Source organism: Megalopta genalis, chromosome 3 (genome assembly GCF_051020955.1).
Source record: "Megalopta genalis isolate 19385.01 chromosome 3, iyMegGena1_principal, whole genome shotgun sequence".
Lineage (NCBI taxonomy): Eukaryota > Metazoa > Arthropoda > Insecta > Hymenoptera > Halictidae > Megalopta > Megalopta genalis.
The window spans coordinates 16,642,067-16,658,554 of record NC_135015.1 but is presented as its reverse complement, the minus strand read 5'-3'; the positions used below and the strand labels follow the sequence as shown (position 1 = coordinate 16,658,554).

Genomic DNA, 16,488 nt, shown 5'->3' with positions numbered 1-16,488 from the left:
GAATAATTGAAAAAAAAGAAGAAAGAATAACAAATTATTTAATCTATCCGTGTCAGTTACGCTTTACTCAATTTCTCGATAATTTACCGATCACTGATTATGGATATAAAAATGAAATAAAAATGGAAACACGAGTGTAAAATCTTTTACACGAAGGTGGCGCAACTAGCTTCATTATCATCTTGCCGTTGCTCCGTCAGCAAGTGCAGCAGCACGGCCGCGTTTCGTTTCTTCATCAACGCGTTTCGTCCCCTCGTTAAACGACGTTAATGATCCGCGGCAATTTCTTGCTCCGTTTTTTAAACAATTCCTCCGAATATGACTATGGAAGGGTGGGACGAATGAAATACAGATTGTTAAAGAAACCCGTTTATTAATTTGTCCTGTAAATTGAGCATGTATTCAAATGTCTCTGTCGGAAATCATAATTGATCGAGGGGCTTGGGAGGGGGGTGGAGGGTGGAAGGTTTGAAAGATCTGAAAGGTCCTGCGGCAGGGCCGTGCGCTGCCATTTGAATTGTAAAATCATTCAACGACTTTGCCCTGTGAACGTCTTGCGCGCTCGCAGATACGGATCTGTTTCGGAGTTTCGGGGGGTTCTACTGCAGAAAATCCGTGATCTACATGTCGATCGTGTGTGTCCATGATTTTCCACCTCCCGATAGAGGAACAGAAATAGAAAGATCGCTTGCGCGTACAGAGAGGACGCTCGAATTTACCATAACGGGGACATTGCTTCTACAAAAATAAAATCGTGCAGGATGGGCCAGAAGTTAGCGCCCTACTTTTTGTTCTTTTAGCATTTCAATTCCCTATAAATTGAACCGTGGTTCGAAAACAAGTTCTTTTCCGTGTAATTATGCGACTCTACTTTTGACCCACCCTATACACGACGACGGGCCATTATTGGTGATACGACCGACAGGGATGATTCTCCAAAGAAATAGGAAGTTTGCTCGCGCTTGGCTCTGTTTCGAGAAAATCTAATTTGAATATTCCTTTTGACTCGCAAGCATCGAATCAGATTATAGCAACGCGCCAGATGGTTGCGCATGATTTCTTCGTTTCTTTTTTTCGGCGGATGGCAGCCTCTCGAATACAGGAGACCCGTTACTGAAGATTTTAGCTTCGACTCTTTTGACTCGTTTTCGAAAACGAGGAATTATCCCCGCGAGACGCATCATCGATAATTAATCACCCTGTATATACAGTCGCTCGCGGAAGAGCTTGAACAAGCCACTGGGATACAATGAAGCGGTTTTCTCAAAAGCCGGGTCTAACAATTTTATTTATCCTAGCGTACATTTAGCCTTTGTTCGCCGTGTCAGTATCTACAGATATTGTTAAACTGCAATTATTCAGTTACGGGGGAGATCTGTACAATCGATTCCGTTCTACGTTCGAAGTTTTTTTGACTCGCTAAATCGATACAGGATTTTTTTGTCCGTTAATAAATACACATCGTTAAATGCAATACAGCATGATCGAATGAACAGGTCGACGAAGGGTTCATGCTTTTTCATTAAAAAGTTCCGCGAAGTTCTACGGGGTGAACGATTGAAACCAGCACCGAACCACTCCACAGTTAGATAAACATCATTTTGAACACTTGGATTTTGTTGTTGCAATTGTTTCGACTTGAATCATTTGTCTGAGCTGCTGACATGCGAACATCACAGCGATTAGTTCTCTGGTAGAGACGCGATTGTTGATAGGATCTGGCGGCTCAGCCTGTTAATCGAGCAGGACGAGTTAACTCGTCGGTGACTTTTCATTGCGTTCTCTTCCCTCGGATTTAATGACACTTATCTCGCAAGGGACTGGTTCGAACAAAAATTCGTCGATTAACAGGTTGAACGCGAACTTTCCTCCATTTCATGCGGCTCATACAGATACGCGAGCGACTGCATTCTGAAACTCTCATTTGAGCCGTCCGAAACAGGCCCGAAACAGTGGGTCCTCTAGACCAACGCGAATACTTTACAATGGAATTGAATTGTCGGAAAAGTTTCTCAGCTTTTACAATTGTTAATCGCGACCTCCGTTTTCAAATATTGCCGCTGTATAATTGAATACGCCATTTTAACGAGCGATCTTTCGCCATTTTACTGTGCCACGTAGAATTTCTGATCCTGGTCAACAGTAGACCCCACGGACCCCCGTAACTGCACTATTTTGCATTAGTTATTGATTAAAAAATATCCGAAATTTCATTTTATAAAATATAAACATGATTCATTTAATTCGCGAAAGTTTTGTTCATTGTATCTGCTCTAACAAAAAAAAAAAAAATGACAAAAATAACGAGGCTATATTCATATTCCGCGAGATTTTAATTAATTATCGCAACTAATTTCTCACAAAAGCATTCCCATAATCTCGACAGGCGCGAAAAGTTCGGCGGCCGCCATCTTGTCGGCCCAGAAATTCTAATGTCGAGGAACTCGAAACTCTTGAGACTTCTCCGTCAATTCGATGTATATTAATTAACTAAAAACAGGAGTTCCGTAGAACGCCTGTGACGCGTTCGCGGAATGAGCGGTTCGAGTCCGTCGCGTCCGGGGCCCTATGGGGTCCACATGGGGGCTCGTGGGACTCTCGGAGAAGTAGTGACTACGGAAAGCATTCGAAGCGCCGCGACTAATCGGTGCTTATCGCATAGAGGAACTTCAGATCACCGACAAAAATTGTTATGCGGCTCGAGTAGTAGTATTCTAACGTAACAAAATATAGTGCACTGGCTCTCGATAGCGCGCGCGAGCACATCAGGGTTCGTCTTTCTGACGAACTGCGCGCGGTATTTCAGCTCGCTGCCAACTCCTGGCGAGCTGATAAAGTACGTCTGTCGCCGGCTAACTCATTTACCTAACAGCGGTAACGACCGTTTAACGGTAACGATTAATCGCGCGGTCCGATTCGAGGATCATTTCGAGCAACCATTAGACAGGATTATCGGTGAACGAACGCTTCCAGATAGCCTATAGTTTCCTAACAAGGGTCTAGGAGGTCGTCAGAATTTTCGGCAATTATCGTTTATTTTCAATTAGACTCGAATTTTGAACGGACGGGGGTAGGGGTCATTTCGACCCTTCGTGCAAAATAGACCTTTTCTTTATGAATTGCGACGAACCCTGGCCAGGTAAAAATTTCTTTCTTGAACGATTTCAATGAGTTCTCTCAATCAGTTTACTATATCAAATTTTACGCATTTATTATTCCTTTTATAAGTGGCAATTTATGTGGCAATGCGAGGTTTTTACAATTATAGTGCTGGACTTTCAGCCGAGGACGATAACTAGATTCCTTTTAAGAACTTTCATGTTTTTTATTCAACGAACAATTCCTTCGTTTCATCGAATAGACATTGGTGTACTCTGTATTCTATTTAAGTGGATCGTGATCTTTATGACATCAGTTTTATTTGTCTCGCGTTCGGTCTTCGCGTGTGTTCGTAATTGATAAGCCGCTCGTTCGAGGATTAAAATGAAATAATTACGGTATTCGAGATTTCGAGGACTGATTCGACGCATCGGAACGGCGGCGTCGATGAAACAAAATACCGATAGGGTTGTCACGAGCCAGACAAGTTGGGAAACTATGGGCTAATCCGTCGTTTGGCATGATTCCGGTCGGCCGACCTTCCGAAGCCTAATTAACCATCGCTAGACGGACGCTTTCGACGGTTTTGTGGCAGCCATCGGTAGACTTATCCAAATTCTTACACACCGCTAAGTTTCTCTCTCGCATATTCTTGACAAGTAGCGAACAATTTAAACCGGCTGTTTGATCCAGATTACGTATCCGGTCAAAATGGACCCAAGCCGCGTCTCCCGCAGGTTTTTCTAAGCGTCGTCGGGTTTCGCTCCGGATGCCGTTTATTATCGATCGATGATGCAGTGGTTCTTAATCTTTCGAATTTTGCAAATGCATCGGAATGCCGCTCCCAGGTTCGCCTAAGAAATCGACGCGTCTCGCTCTCTGAAACGATGTAAGAAAAATTGATATTACAACAAGGAGCAGTTGTTCCCGGCGATGATTCTTAATCCCTTGCACTACAATTTCTTTCACAATTGCGCCGATTAGCGCTTCTTCGTTTCTTTTTGTTTCTCGTATACTTTCATCGATTTATGTTCCTAGATTCTGCTAACAAAACCGCGGATCTTTATGCGATATCAACGTTTTCCAAGACGATCGTAAAAAGCAGAAATCATCAAATAAAAATACATTGTTTCCTTCAATAGTCTCGTCAAGTTCAAAATACTGTAACAGCATTATTAAATTCTTCTTACGTCCTCATAATTTTCATATCCTCAATTTTGCCATAAACGCATAAAATCCACAGTCTACCGCTTACAGACGAATCACAATTTTCCTTTCGATTTAGAAGAAACGTAGTAACATTCGCATTTAGCGGATCACAGATAAAAAAGTCACGAGTCCGACTCGTTGTTACGATGCAAGGGATTAAAAAAAAAAAAATGCATGTACATCCTTTTGACATTTTGAGAGCCACTGTGTCATTTGAGCGAGGGTCTCGCGGTTTTTACCCGGCATCGACTCCTGCGTCAGTGAAATTTGAGGAAAACCGTCGAGCGCGGGAACGCGTTCTTTTCTTTTACTTTTTTAAGCATTCTCGATGCCTCCGCAAGCACGTATCGCGAATTACGATCGCGTGGCGAACCGATACGATTGAAACGGAACAACTAAGGAAGCAAAAAGTCGCTGTTTTCGTCTCCGATCGATTACATAAATCCAAGCCTCTCTCCGAGCTTTAGCGTCTCCGAAACGATTGCCATAACTCGACCGCGTCAAATTTCGAATTGAAACATCGATCCAACGGACTACTCAAGAATAGCCGCAGTCAGAATCTAGGCATCGCAGAGGCGTTTCGAACTATCGATTGCCGGTAGCTTGTGCAGAACGAAACCGCCGCCTCGTCTCAACGGCGAGTTATCATAAATTAAACCGTCGACCTTGCGCGCGTACAAGTTCGCGAGGCGTATACTTGGTATTAACGACAGGGCGAGCTCTAGCGAATGCAATACTATTATAAAAAAAAAGAAAGGAGTTTCTTTCGCCGGCTCGGGCTAGCGTAGCATCCGCTTCAGCGTTTTAAGAATAGGCTGCTTTACATAGCGGTAGGCGGCTAGGTCCCTCGGCTTCTGTCGCCGCGATAACATTTCTTCACCCAAACCTTTGTTTACGGCGCCCGCGAGTTGGCTCTCGCCGATCCTGACGATAGGCGACGCGACGGCGAACGCAGCGGTGAAAAATCATTTTGGCTTCTTTAATTCGATTCGATCGGCGACCGCGCGAAAGAGATTCAAACTTCGCTTCGTGGCCCCACGGGATCAGCTACCTTGCACTGGCGTTATTCCCGGGAATATCGACGTGGCGAGACAAGCGAACGCTTCGGGATCGTAAAAGGAGCGGCCTCTGCCGTTTCCAGTCTTCCTGCAGCAAGCTGGTCTTCGACGATGCGTTCTCGAAGTTGCTTCGACAGCGAACATTTCTTTACGATCGCGCGGCTTATCTCTCCGTATCATCGTTCTTGAGAATGACAATTGCGTAACGAGCTTTCTAACGGAACCTTGGAAAGAAACTGTTTCGCTGTTTCAGACTGGGAGCTTAGTTTTTGAAACTGGTTCGAGGCGAACGAACGCGATCAGGTCCCAACTGTCGCCATATTTGTTCACACAGGCCCCATCGATCTCTCTTTAAGATCTCGCTAGGTCGCCCGCCTCCTATCTTCACCTCCGAGTATACATAAAAGCGTTCGAATCGATTCTCAACTCGCCTTCGGCGCTATTCCTTCTTCTATCTGTCGCTGGGATCTATACCGCCATCGATCAGTGCGCTCGACCTTCGGATCGGAAAACTTGTCTAAAACACGACCCCGGTGATGTGGTTTCTTCGACGCGCGACTTGCCCGTGTTTCCGCGGCGCGTAACGCCTCATTCCGAGTTTCGAGGGATGATAAAACTTTATCTCTCCGAAGTCGCCGAAGCGATCCAAAAATAACGTCAACGACGCTACACGCGTTAAACTGCGTGCACACTGGCGATTCAGCCTGCGATCAAGCTTCGATAAGGGGGCAACGATCCTTCCTTAGATTCCGAATAGAACAGAATCGTAAAGCCACCGTTGTAGAACATCGCGTTAATCTGAATTTGAATGTCCGCGATTTCTCATTTTATTTTACGAATTTGAATCTCTGCATTCGTCTTATTTTTATCGAAAATAAGACACCGAGCGAGCTCTGCGTTATCACGAATTTGAATCTCTGGAATTTCTCGTTTTATTTTTACTATTTTACGAATTTTAGTTTTAGTTTTATCGAAAATAAGACAGCGATCGGGTAGAATGCGTTAATTCGAGTCTGAATCTCTCCAATTTCTCGTTTTATTTTTACTATTTTACGAATTTGAATTTCTGCATACGTTTTATTTTTATAAAAAATAAGACACCGATCGAGCTCTGCGTTAACATGAATTTGAATCTCTGCAATTTCTCGTTTTATTTTTACTACTTTACACATTTGAATTACTGCGTTCGTTTTTGTTTTATTGAAAATAAGACACTGATCGAGTAGAATGCGTTAATTCGAATCTGAATCTCTGGAATTTCTCGTTTTATTTTTACTATTTTACGAATTTGAATCTCTGCATTCGTTTTATTTTTATAAAAAATAAGACACCGATCGAGCTCTGCGATAACACGAATTTCTCCATTTCTCATCTTATTTTGATGAACAATTTACCCTATCAGAGTCATCGATACAGTTCCATCGTACTACCAAATTAATTTCTGTACCCCCGATTTTATTTTCGCGACAAAATTACCGATCAGATTTTTAGGATTCTCTCGAACTAAGTAAGTCCACATACAACATTGTTGGTAGTACTATTATCGACTATGCTTAGAACAATTAAAACAGCGAATATATTTCAGAAATAACATTCGTACTCGAATCTAAAAGTTGGTAATTATATATATATATTTTTTAGAGAAGTCTAGTCAGCTCGTTATACGAAACATAAAATTGTTGTGGAAAGGAAAACTATTCTTCGTTGCACGTCGATTTGCTCGATATTCGAAGCGGCGCGTAAAAAATAAGGAGGAAATCGTTAAACATCGTTCCGGGTTCTCATCTGAACAGTTAATCTCGATGCAGCTGAGCGAGCCTTGGCAACGCGACGTGCATCGACGCTTCAATTTCCCAAAGCCGATGCATTTTCTAAAATTGAACGTAACTTTTTCGATCAAGTTCCTTGCCGGGTGTACTTTCCAAACAACGTTTACAGGAACACATCGAAGCACTATAAAACGATCGCGGGACAGATTATTCTGTTTCCTGCTTCTGGGTGAACGCGGTAACTCGCGGTGCTAAATAAAATCCATAGGCAACTGGATTCGTAGATAACTAGATTCGTGGTCAACCAGATCGAAATCTGCGGATCTCGGTGTGGACGCAGCTCGCGGTGTCGTCCAAGAGAGATTCGTGGAACGCAGAACTCGAAGGGAAATCGATGCTCGGAAATTCGAAACTTCGCAGTCGTGGGAGGATTCCACAGGTGTGAGCGGAGCTTTAGCAGTTCTCCCTCGCCTCGACGTCGCGTTTCGTCCGGGGGGGACAGGGAAGAAGAGAAGAACGGGACAGGGAAAGGAGGGAAAATAGGAACAGGAGCGAGAAGAAAATCGGAAACTGCCGCGCGCTACGCAACGTGCTGAGCGCGCCGTTGCCTCGAATTCGAAGTTCCACGGATCGGGAAACGTAATTAGATCCGCGATTCTTCGCGGAAGCCGCGGGGGCACGCAGCGGTTGCTTTATGGGCCGTCGAGGATACGGGGGAAATCATTTGCGAAGCTAACATAATAATAGACGCCGTTTTTCTTCGACCCGGATGCAGAGACTCGGTTGTTCGCGATCGCTCCGAGACGGTATCCCCGGACAGACACCCCGAGCAATTCGATCTTTCTCTTCGTTTTCTCATCTTCCTGCCCGGATGCCGATCGGTAGGTGGCAAAAAGCCTGTTAATCGAACGTGCAAAGAAACTTGCGCCGCGTCCGCGGATTTCTTCCGCGGCAATTCGAAAATTCAATTAACCGGGCCGGGAAAATGTTTGACGATCAACACCTCTTGCCTTGTAATATCTCTGACAGGATTTATGAAACGTACGATCAGTTTCTTTTACTGCGAGAAAATTGGTGAAAATAACCGAGCTTGCGTTCTTCGTTCGAAAATTGTTGAAAATATAACGACTCATTTAATAGGAAATGATGGAATACATTTTTTGAAATTCGAGCATAGCTTACACGATCAGACTTGTGTATTTTATGCAGTAATTGGCAAGAGTGTGTAGCTTCAATTTAAAACAGTAGATAGATGAAGAGAATTGAAAAATGTCATTGTATTATTTTTTCAATTTAATAGACTTATTCAAAAAAATCAAAATGAACTTTCTATTCAGTAGTCTATTTCTCGCAGTTGATGTCTTTATTTTGCATAAAAATCCGCAGTCTACGTACGATAAAAAAAAAGTGACGGAGGTGGGGGGTCCAATTAAATTCAATCTCGATCGATGCTTATGAAGCAACACGAGTTGGTCTCTCATAAAATAAAATTGCATCTCTTCGTCACGCGTATTCGATCCCCGGATAAAACGACTCGGCGCACAACGAACGTAAATCTTTGGCCAAGCGATTGTAAACGACAGTGAGTCGCTCGGAAAGGAAATCATAGGGCAAGGGATTAAAGTCCGAAAGTTAAGTAAAGCCGCGACTTCTCGATAAGAGAAAAATAACCGAGAAGCTCCGCGCAGCTGGGAAAACAGTCCAAAGATCCGGACCCGCGCGACCAAAGAAAAATGGAGCCGGTACGCGGACAGTAGAGACAATTACATAAGATTGGTTGATGTTTATACTGTATTTAGCGTTCCCATCGCACGCGATTACAATGATGAATAACCGCTCGCAAGTCGAAAAATAATTCGTCGGGAATCCGCGCGGCGACACCTGAGCGTCGTGTGCACACGTGTACGATGATATCGGTGTTCCACGCGCGCGTATCCGTCATTGCATGTATACGTGCGTGTCGTATTTTAATATACACGTAACATGCGCGTATATGTATAGACGACGGCGGAGTTCTCGCGGTGTAGCTCCGCGTATTTTATTTTCCGCCTGGTTTTAATCACAGAGAGATAAAGCGCCGCCAGGTCGGCGCAGATAATGCAAAACGAACGGGCCGAGTTCTCTCCTCTCCCTGCCGGATGAAAGTTTAAAGATTATCTGAGCGAGTTAAGCTATCGTCGGCCGGAACGAAACGCGCGAAGCGGAGCAAACGCGGCGAACGGCCGCGGCGGCGGCGTTGCTCTAGTTCGTTTCTGTTTCTAACGGGAACGCGCGGTAGACTTCTCTCTCTCTCTCTCTCTCTCGCTCGTCCTTTTTCTTTTTCCCGGCCTCGAAGGAATCCGCCGGAAAATCCTGTGCACTCGGTTTTCACCTCACGACTTTTCCATGCGACTCTTCTTCCTGCTCGTCCAGCGGTTATTGTAACAGCGGCGGGTACGAACGAACGCACGCACGCACGCAAATAGGTGGGGGAAAAGAAATCGTCCGCGCGCTCGATGGCTTAGGCTATCTAAACGATAAATTGCGGAGTCATTATCGTACCTTCGCGACGACGATTACCGCGATTAGAATATTCTTCTATTTAACGCCAGCGAATGGGTGGCTCATCCGCCAATCATCCCGTCCGAGCCTCCTCTTCACTTCGCGTCTAGCGGTCTACTCTCTTCGCGAAAATTTTCTACGAACGGTCTCTCTACCGTTCGACAAAGCGCTCTAACGGATTCTCGCGGGATCCCCGTCGGGATCGGAAACAGCCGAGATTCTCTCTATAGTCGCTAGATCGTTGGATATTTAAGTACGTGCTCCTCCGCAGAATGACGGTTCCACGAGTAGTGTTTTCTTTGTCTGTTTTTTTTTGTTCCTTTTGTTTTTTCATTTTGTAAATAATTATATATATATATATATTTCTATCGTTCGAACAAGTTCCATTTTTCTCTTTTGCTAGACAGGAAACAGGTTTGAAAAAAGCGTGTGTCGAGGCTGCCCGGGCTACGTCGATATCGCGTATATGCGTGTTCGATGGGCGAGAGCGAAGGAAAGCGCAGAAATTCGAAAACGGAAACGACGGGACGTTGTACACGGTCGGTCGGTCGGTTTCCAAGAAGGTGTTTCAGGTGTGTATGTATTCGATCAGTCGGTTGTGTAAATCGTCGACGTCGTGTGGATCGCCGGGGTGGTCAGTCTTTCGCTCGGATGTCGCGCTCGCTCGATTTTTGTTTTACAGGAGGACAATAATCGGAGCCGTGGCCGTCTCGCGTCCTTGAAAAATTGACAACTAGACAATCTCGCTGCCGGTTCGAGCCTCGCGAGTCTGATTCACTTCGGCGACGTTGGCTCTCGTTATTTGGCAGTAACGCTACATCCTCTCGCGTCTCTCTCTCTCTCTCTTTCTCACGCAAACATTCTCTGTCTAGCTCACCCTCCCAGTTTCTCGTCGGTGGAAACCGTGTCGATCACTTTTTTGGATCTTTCTTGTTGGCGGACACGCGATAGAATTCGACTAAGAATCGGTAAGGCGGACAGGTTGCAAGGTCGGTAGAGGTCGGTCGGTCGGTCATGTATCACGGAAGAGTCCTTGGAAGCTGTCCGCGAATTTTTTTTTTGTCTGGATCGTGTCCTCGAGACGCGCGCGCGAGCGCAAGGTCACGAGAAGCAGCGTCGTCGTCAGTGGTTTTCACTCTCCTCCGATCTGATAACGGTACCGCCGATATCTCACTCTCTCTCTCTCTCTCTCTCTCCCTCTCTCTCTCTCACACACACACTTTTCGGGTCGCGTATACGTCCACACTTACCGGGTGTAGAGGCACTTCTGTGTATGCGTGTGTACTGTCTCGCATTGTGATCCAACGTGGCAGTACGGATCCAAGATCCACGATCGTTTCGCGAAACAGTCTCTCTTTCTCTAGTCCGTCTCTCTCTCTGTTAGTACCCTCGAAAAGCACACACACACACCCGTCGCGTCGTCTAGAAGTGGCTCTAGAAGGGACCTAGAGCTTGGTCTCGCGCGGTAGGTCCGGCATGCTGGTGCTCGGCGCCAGCAGGTCCAAGGTCTCAGCCGGCTCTTTGGGCAGCAGGTCGGTGCTGAGACCCCGGAACACCGGCTTGATCTGGTCCGCGTCCCTGTAGACCGACAACGTGCTGCCGTTCTCCTCGATGCTGTGCAGCATCAGCTGATGCGGCGCCATGCCGTTCAGCAGAAGCGGAGGCGGCGGCCTGCTGTCCTCGATGTAGTTGATGTGAATCCCCTCGAGGATGTTGCCGCAGCCGTGCGGGCTCACCGAGGACAGCTCGGTCGGCGTGTAGTACTCGCTGTTTACGTCCTCCAGGCTGGCGGCGTTCGTCAGGTCGATGATCTTCGCCTTGAAGTACGCGTCCACCCGGACCGACGAGGTGTCCTCCTTACCGTCGAACACCATCGAGTCGCTCTTGCCGCAGCTGCCGCTGCGACAGTTGTCGAAGTAGAAGCTCGGCAGGTTCTCCAGGACCTTGTTCAACGTCTGTTGCTGGTACTTGTAGCTCTCGCGCAGCCTGAGCACCTGGTGCGCGCTGAACTTTCGGATCTTGTTGCGTTGGAAGACGTAGTTCTCTCGCACCCAGTTCAGCTGGCTGGTCGAGTAGTCCCGCGCTTTTCTCACCTGTTGCGAGGATAGAAAGTACAACGTTTCTTGAGACGTTCTTCGGAGGTGGTCGTGCGCGCGTGTGCGTGTGTGTGTAGTCTTTTTGTCTTTGAACGGGGGGGTTGATTGGTCTTCCGGGTTGGATTTAGGAGATCTTGCTAGGACGTATGATCTAATTGTTAACGGTTTACCTGATCGTAATACTGATCTCTGAGCGCCGTGAGGTGGCTCGTCCCGTAGTCCCTTATGTCCCTGATATGCCTCATCTGACCTTCGTAGTTGTCGCGTATCCACTCGACCTGCTGCGCGCAGTTCTCCTTGATCCGGTGCACTTGCTGCGTGTAATTCTCGCGCAGCTTCTCCAGCTGTTGGCTCTTGTACTGCTCGATGCTGTCCAGCATCTGGTAGATTTGCTTAGCCCTGGGCGTGGCGCCGACTCGCCTGCAGCAGGAACACCACTTCAGGCAGCCGCACCTGCAACGAGGAGAGGAAGAGTCGATTCATCGGCCGATATTCGCAACGAACGCCGATTGCGAAATCAACGACAAAGGAGGAGAACGACGGATAAAACGCGGACGCGTCGGTCACAGTGTCAAGTACGGCGGAAGAAGCGAGACGGATAGAGAAACAAACAGATGGATGGATGGATGAAAGAAGCAAGCAAGCGCTCTCACCTGACGAGAATGTAGCGCAGCAGCTGCACCAGAAGCGTTAAAAGAAGAAAGATCGTGGCGCACGCGGCGCCGACCAGGATGCTGAGGATCTTGATTTTGTCTAACGTAATCGGATTCATCTGCAAACTAACATAGGTGGTCGCATTGGCGATCGGATTGACTGCGAAACACTTGTATTGTCCAACATCCTTCCTTAGCAAGGTCGTGATGTACAAAGATCCATTCTCGAGGATGCGAACGCGACCATCGTCAACGAACGGCAGGCTTTGTTCCCAGCAGTGCACGGGAGAATGTTCGACAAAAGCGTCTGGGAAAGCTGGATCTGGATTCCAGTGCAGTACCTGGAGCTTCGGCGTGACCCACGTTAGGGACGGCGTGGGATTGCCGTTGAACTCGCACTCGAGCAGCACCGGGTGCAACAATAGGTGCTGCTGAGCGGGCGTCTTGTACGCCAGCACCGGCGCCGTGCAGTTCAAGTAACGAAGCGTGTCAAAGATATCGCCGGCGACGTCGATCTCGTCGTCGCCGCAACGGAAACCGCTGCGGAACGCGGTCCGCAGGTGTTCCTTGCTCTCGGCCCATTTCACGAACCAGAACATGCGGCAGTCGCAGGCCCACGGGTTGCCGTGCAGCTGCAACTCGGTCAGAGCGGCGAGCTGCGCGACGTTCGCCGGAAGAAAGGTCAGATTGCTGTCACGCAGATCGATCTTCCGTAGCGCCGGCGTGCGATCCAGGGCCCGCCTCGAGATCTCTCGCAGCGGGCTGCCGCTGATCTCCAGCGACTCCAGCTCGTCCAAGCCCTTCAGGTCGTCGTTCCGGAGGATCTCGAGTTTCGCGCCGGACAGCAGCAAGGTGCGCAGCTTCCGGACCGGCCGCCACACGTTCTCTGGAAGCACAGTGATCGGTAGATACTTGAGGCTGAGCCATCGCAGGTTCGTTAGACTGTGAAACGTCGCGCCGGACAGGCGAACGATCGGATTCCCGGCTAGGTCCAGCCGTTGCAGCGACGCGAGATCGGCGAATAGGCCGCGCGGTATCGTTTCTATCTCGTTGTTCGCCAGCTCCAGTATCTTGAGCTGCGTCAGGCCGGAGAACAAACGGGGCGGGAGCTTGGTGAGCCTGTTGCCGGACAGGTTCAGCTCCTTGAGCCGTATATTGGGCCTGAACGTGTGATCCGGCAGGGAGACCAACAGATTTCTGGACAGGTCCAGCCGCGCCAGCCCCTTCGACTGGCCAAACGTTTGAAACGGAAGCACCGGCAGACGATTACGTGACAGACCGATCACCTCGAGGCTCTCCAGATTCTGGAACAGCGCCCGAGATATCACGGTCAGCCGGTTGCCGGTGAGATTCAGGTACTGAAGTTGGCGCAACGGATGGAAGACGTCCGACGGCAGTTCCGCCAGCCTATTGTCACCTAGGTTCAGCAGCTCGAGGGACGTTGCCGCGCGAAACACGCCCGGCTCGAGCCGCTCGATCCCGCTCGATATCCAGACCAGGCTCTTCAGCCGTGTCGAAGATTCGAGAGCCACCACCGGTATGACTGCGGCACGGACGTTTCGCAGCGCGACGTTCACGGCCTGGCCCGGCAGCCCTAGCCCGAGGAAGCTTCGATCCGTGCATAACAAGCTGCTGCCGTCGTCCACGCACTCGCAACCCGTCGCACATTGTGCAGGACGCGACGGGGACGTCGTCGATTCCGGCGGACGATGCTGTTGTTCCTGCTGCTGCTGAAGAAGACGTAGATGATCTTGCGTGCCCGCGACCTGTACCGTTGTCAGCAGAACGATCATTGACCACCACCACGGATCCCACGCCGAAACCCGCTCCCTCATCCCTATGAGCTGTTACGTGACGATTTTCACGCATACAATCAACAACTCCCATGTCCTGATCACTGTGATCCTCGAGAGATCCCTAGACCGACGATTCTCTTTTCTTCCCGGTGACCTCTTTTTCTTCTTCTTCTTTTTCTTCTACTTCTTCTTCTCCTTCTCGTTGGCAACTCTTCTCTAGTCCTGTTGCACTTTCACTCGTACACGCAGGTGTTACGTATCTTCCAGAGTCCTATACCACGTGGTTACCATCGGGAAACCGTGGCTCTACAAAACAGATCGATCGATTTTCCAAAAGGAACAAGAAACCTAGTCCTCTTTTGCCTTGGTTGCTACCTACCTACCGAGGATCAAAGCCGCGAGGCGCCGACACAGCGTCTCTCTCTCACTCTCTCTGTGTGTATGTGCCTGTATGTGTGTGTACGTGTGTCTGTTTGCGAGCGTGTGCGTGTCTCTCGACCGCGGACAATGGCGAGAGACACACCGCGCGATGGTCGCCGTCTTGTCCTCCTCTTCCGCCTCCTTCCCCTCTTGTGGGCAGAGCGCGGCTACTGCTCACGGGCCCGTGTGTCCGGTCTGTTTCTTAACCGTTCGCGAAAAATCCGGCCCAGTGTTTGACGAACGTACCGAGGTTGCTTGTCTCGCTGATGGCGGCTGCGGCAGTGGTGTTGTTGCTGATGTAGCCGCGTCGAGCCGGTAACATAATTGTGCGCGGTTCCGATGGAACTAACCGCGGTACGGGAGCACCGAAAAAGGTGTTCGGATGGGATAGTAGACGACGGTGATGGTGGTGGCCCGTCACCGAGATCCAAATAAACGGGCGGCTTTCGAGGACGACGGCCAGACCGGATCACAGCGGCGCTGGCTTGCCGCGTGAATGAACAGAGACCGCACGCACATACGCTAGCCACGCATGCACGCCGAAGGAGCACACGCTCGGGGGCACATACGCACACACATGCACACACACACTCACGCCGCACGCAAGCAACCAAGCACCCTCGCGCGCGCACACACCACCCTGACAACACGAGCTCGCGTTTTCGCGAATCCTCTGCTCTCCTCGGTGTCGATCGTGTCTTAGCTCTTTAGTTTCCTCGATTCCCGGCTATTGTCCTCTCCCTCTCGCTCTCTCTCTCTCACCCTCTTTCTATCTCTCTCTATCTCTCCCTTTCTTTCTCTCGCCCGGTGCGCGAACCGTGCGACTATCTATCTATCTCTCTGTCTGTGTGTGTGTGTGTGTGTGCCGCAGCGACCAGTGGTTACTCTTGTTCCGCGTGTCACATGACACACTCGGGCATCGCGACACGACCAGCGCCGTCCGTCGCGTGTCAAAGGCAAAAACTGACTGCGAGATCGCAGCACGGCCGACTCTCGCCTCTCCTCGTGGTGGCTCGCTCGCCTCGTCGGCGCATGGAAACTCGGCAACATCGCCCCAGACCATCGAGGGAGCCGCGCCGACGCAAAACGACGTCGTTGCTTGCCGACTGCCTGCCTGCCTGTTTAGCTTGGCTTGCCTGCTTTGCCTGCCGGCGGCCTGCCTTGCCTTGCCTTGCCTTGCCTACCCGCTTGCCTGACTACTTGCACCTCGATACAGAGAGAACCGTCTCGATTCAACCGTTGACAGAGGGGAACCGACGGACGGACCATCGAACACAGCCGTCGCACAGTGCTCCGAACAGTGCATAGTAGGCTGCTCGCGCAATCTGAAATTTCAGCTGTGAAAGTGCTGCGTCGGGCAGGCCGCTCTTTATTCGATGCAGTTCCGATGAAAATTTTAAGGAAACCTTCGATGCTGTTCAAAAACTTCGAAACCTCTACACGTTTCTACGAATTTTTCTACAGATCTCTTGTCGCATTTGCATTCCACAGGGATTTTTCCTTTCTTTCGTACACAGACGACGTAGACCGTATTTATTATCGTACGGTAATTTATCGAACACGTTCACACGGTAGAAGTATATTTCCTAATGAAACAGTGACTTTTAATTGTGGCTTATCGATTTTTAGTGACGCCTCAGAGCCGCCATGTGCACGCGAACGGTTAATCGAGTATAAAATGGCTAAAGATGCCGTGGCAGGTTTCAGAAAGCTGTTATATTGTTTCTTTTCACTTTACAAAATTTTACGCAAAACTGCCCCAGTCTGATGAACAACGAATTAATAATAATATTAATTTATTGCGAACAGCAAATGTCTGCTCCGTAAGATATATCCGTCTCGCTTCC

At 48.7% G+C, this 16,488-nt stretch overlaps 2 protein-coding genes across 5 annotated transcripts in view; one reads left to right on the top strand and one right to left on the bottom strand.

Moving 5' to 3' along the window:
• Ndf (Nucleosome-destabilizing factor) overlaps positions 1-16,488 on the top strand; it is a 56,487-nt gene that overhangs the window by 3,190 nt on the left and 36,809 nt on the right. The gene's annotated exons all lie outside the window — the stretch shown is intronic.
• On the bottom strand, positions 354-15,653 carry LOC117225032 (uncharacterized). 3 transcript variants are annotated; one of them, XR_004491397.2, is made up of 5 exons: positions 14,601-15,653; positions 12,426-14,527; positions 11,943-12,225; positions 10,927-11,769; positions 354-3,978 (listed from the first exon to the last, which is right to left on the bottom strand). XR_004491397.2 is itself a non-coding variant. In XM_033478332.2 (4 exons), the coding sequence occupies exons 2-4, from the start codon at positions 14,258-14,260 to the stop codon at positions 11,122-11,124; spliced, it is 2,766 nt and encodes a 921-aa protein (XP_033334223.1). In that variant the 5' UTR covers positions 14,261-14,527; positions 14,601-15,653; the 3' UTR covers positions 8,909-11,121. The 3 variants fall into 3 exon arrangements, 2 of the variants coding, with proteins under 2 accessions (XP_033334223.1, XP_033334224.1); XM_033478332.2 differs by lacking the exon at positions 354-3,978 and having other exon boundaries at positions 8,909-11,769; XM_033478333.2 differs by lacking the exon at positions 354-3,978 and having other exon boundaries at positions 8,909-11,769; positions 14,605-15,653.

Bases quoted from the DNA above. Each gene is read 5' to 3' on its own strand.
- LOC117225032 (XM_033478332.2), bottom strand. From the start codon at position 14,260: ATGAGGGAGCGGGTTTCGGCGTGGGATCCGTGGTGGTGGTCAATGATC. The intron at 12,226-12,425 runs GTGAGAGCGCTT...TCCTCGTTGCAG, and splicing joins CTGCGCTACATTCTCGTCAG to GTGCGGCTGCCTGAAGTGGT. The intron at 11,770-11,942 runs GTAAACCGTTAA...TCCTCGCAACAG, and splicing joins GAGATCAGTATTACGATCAG to GTGAGAAAAGCGCGGGACTA.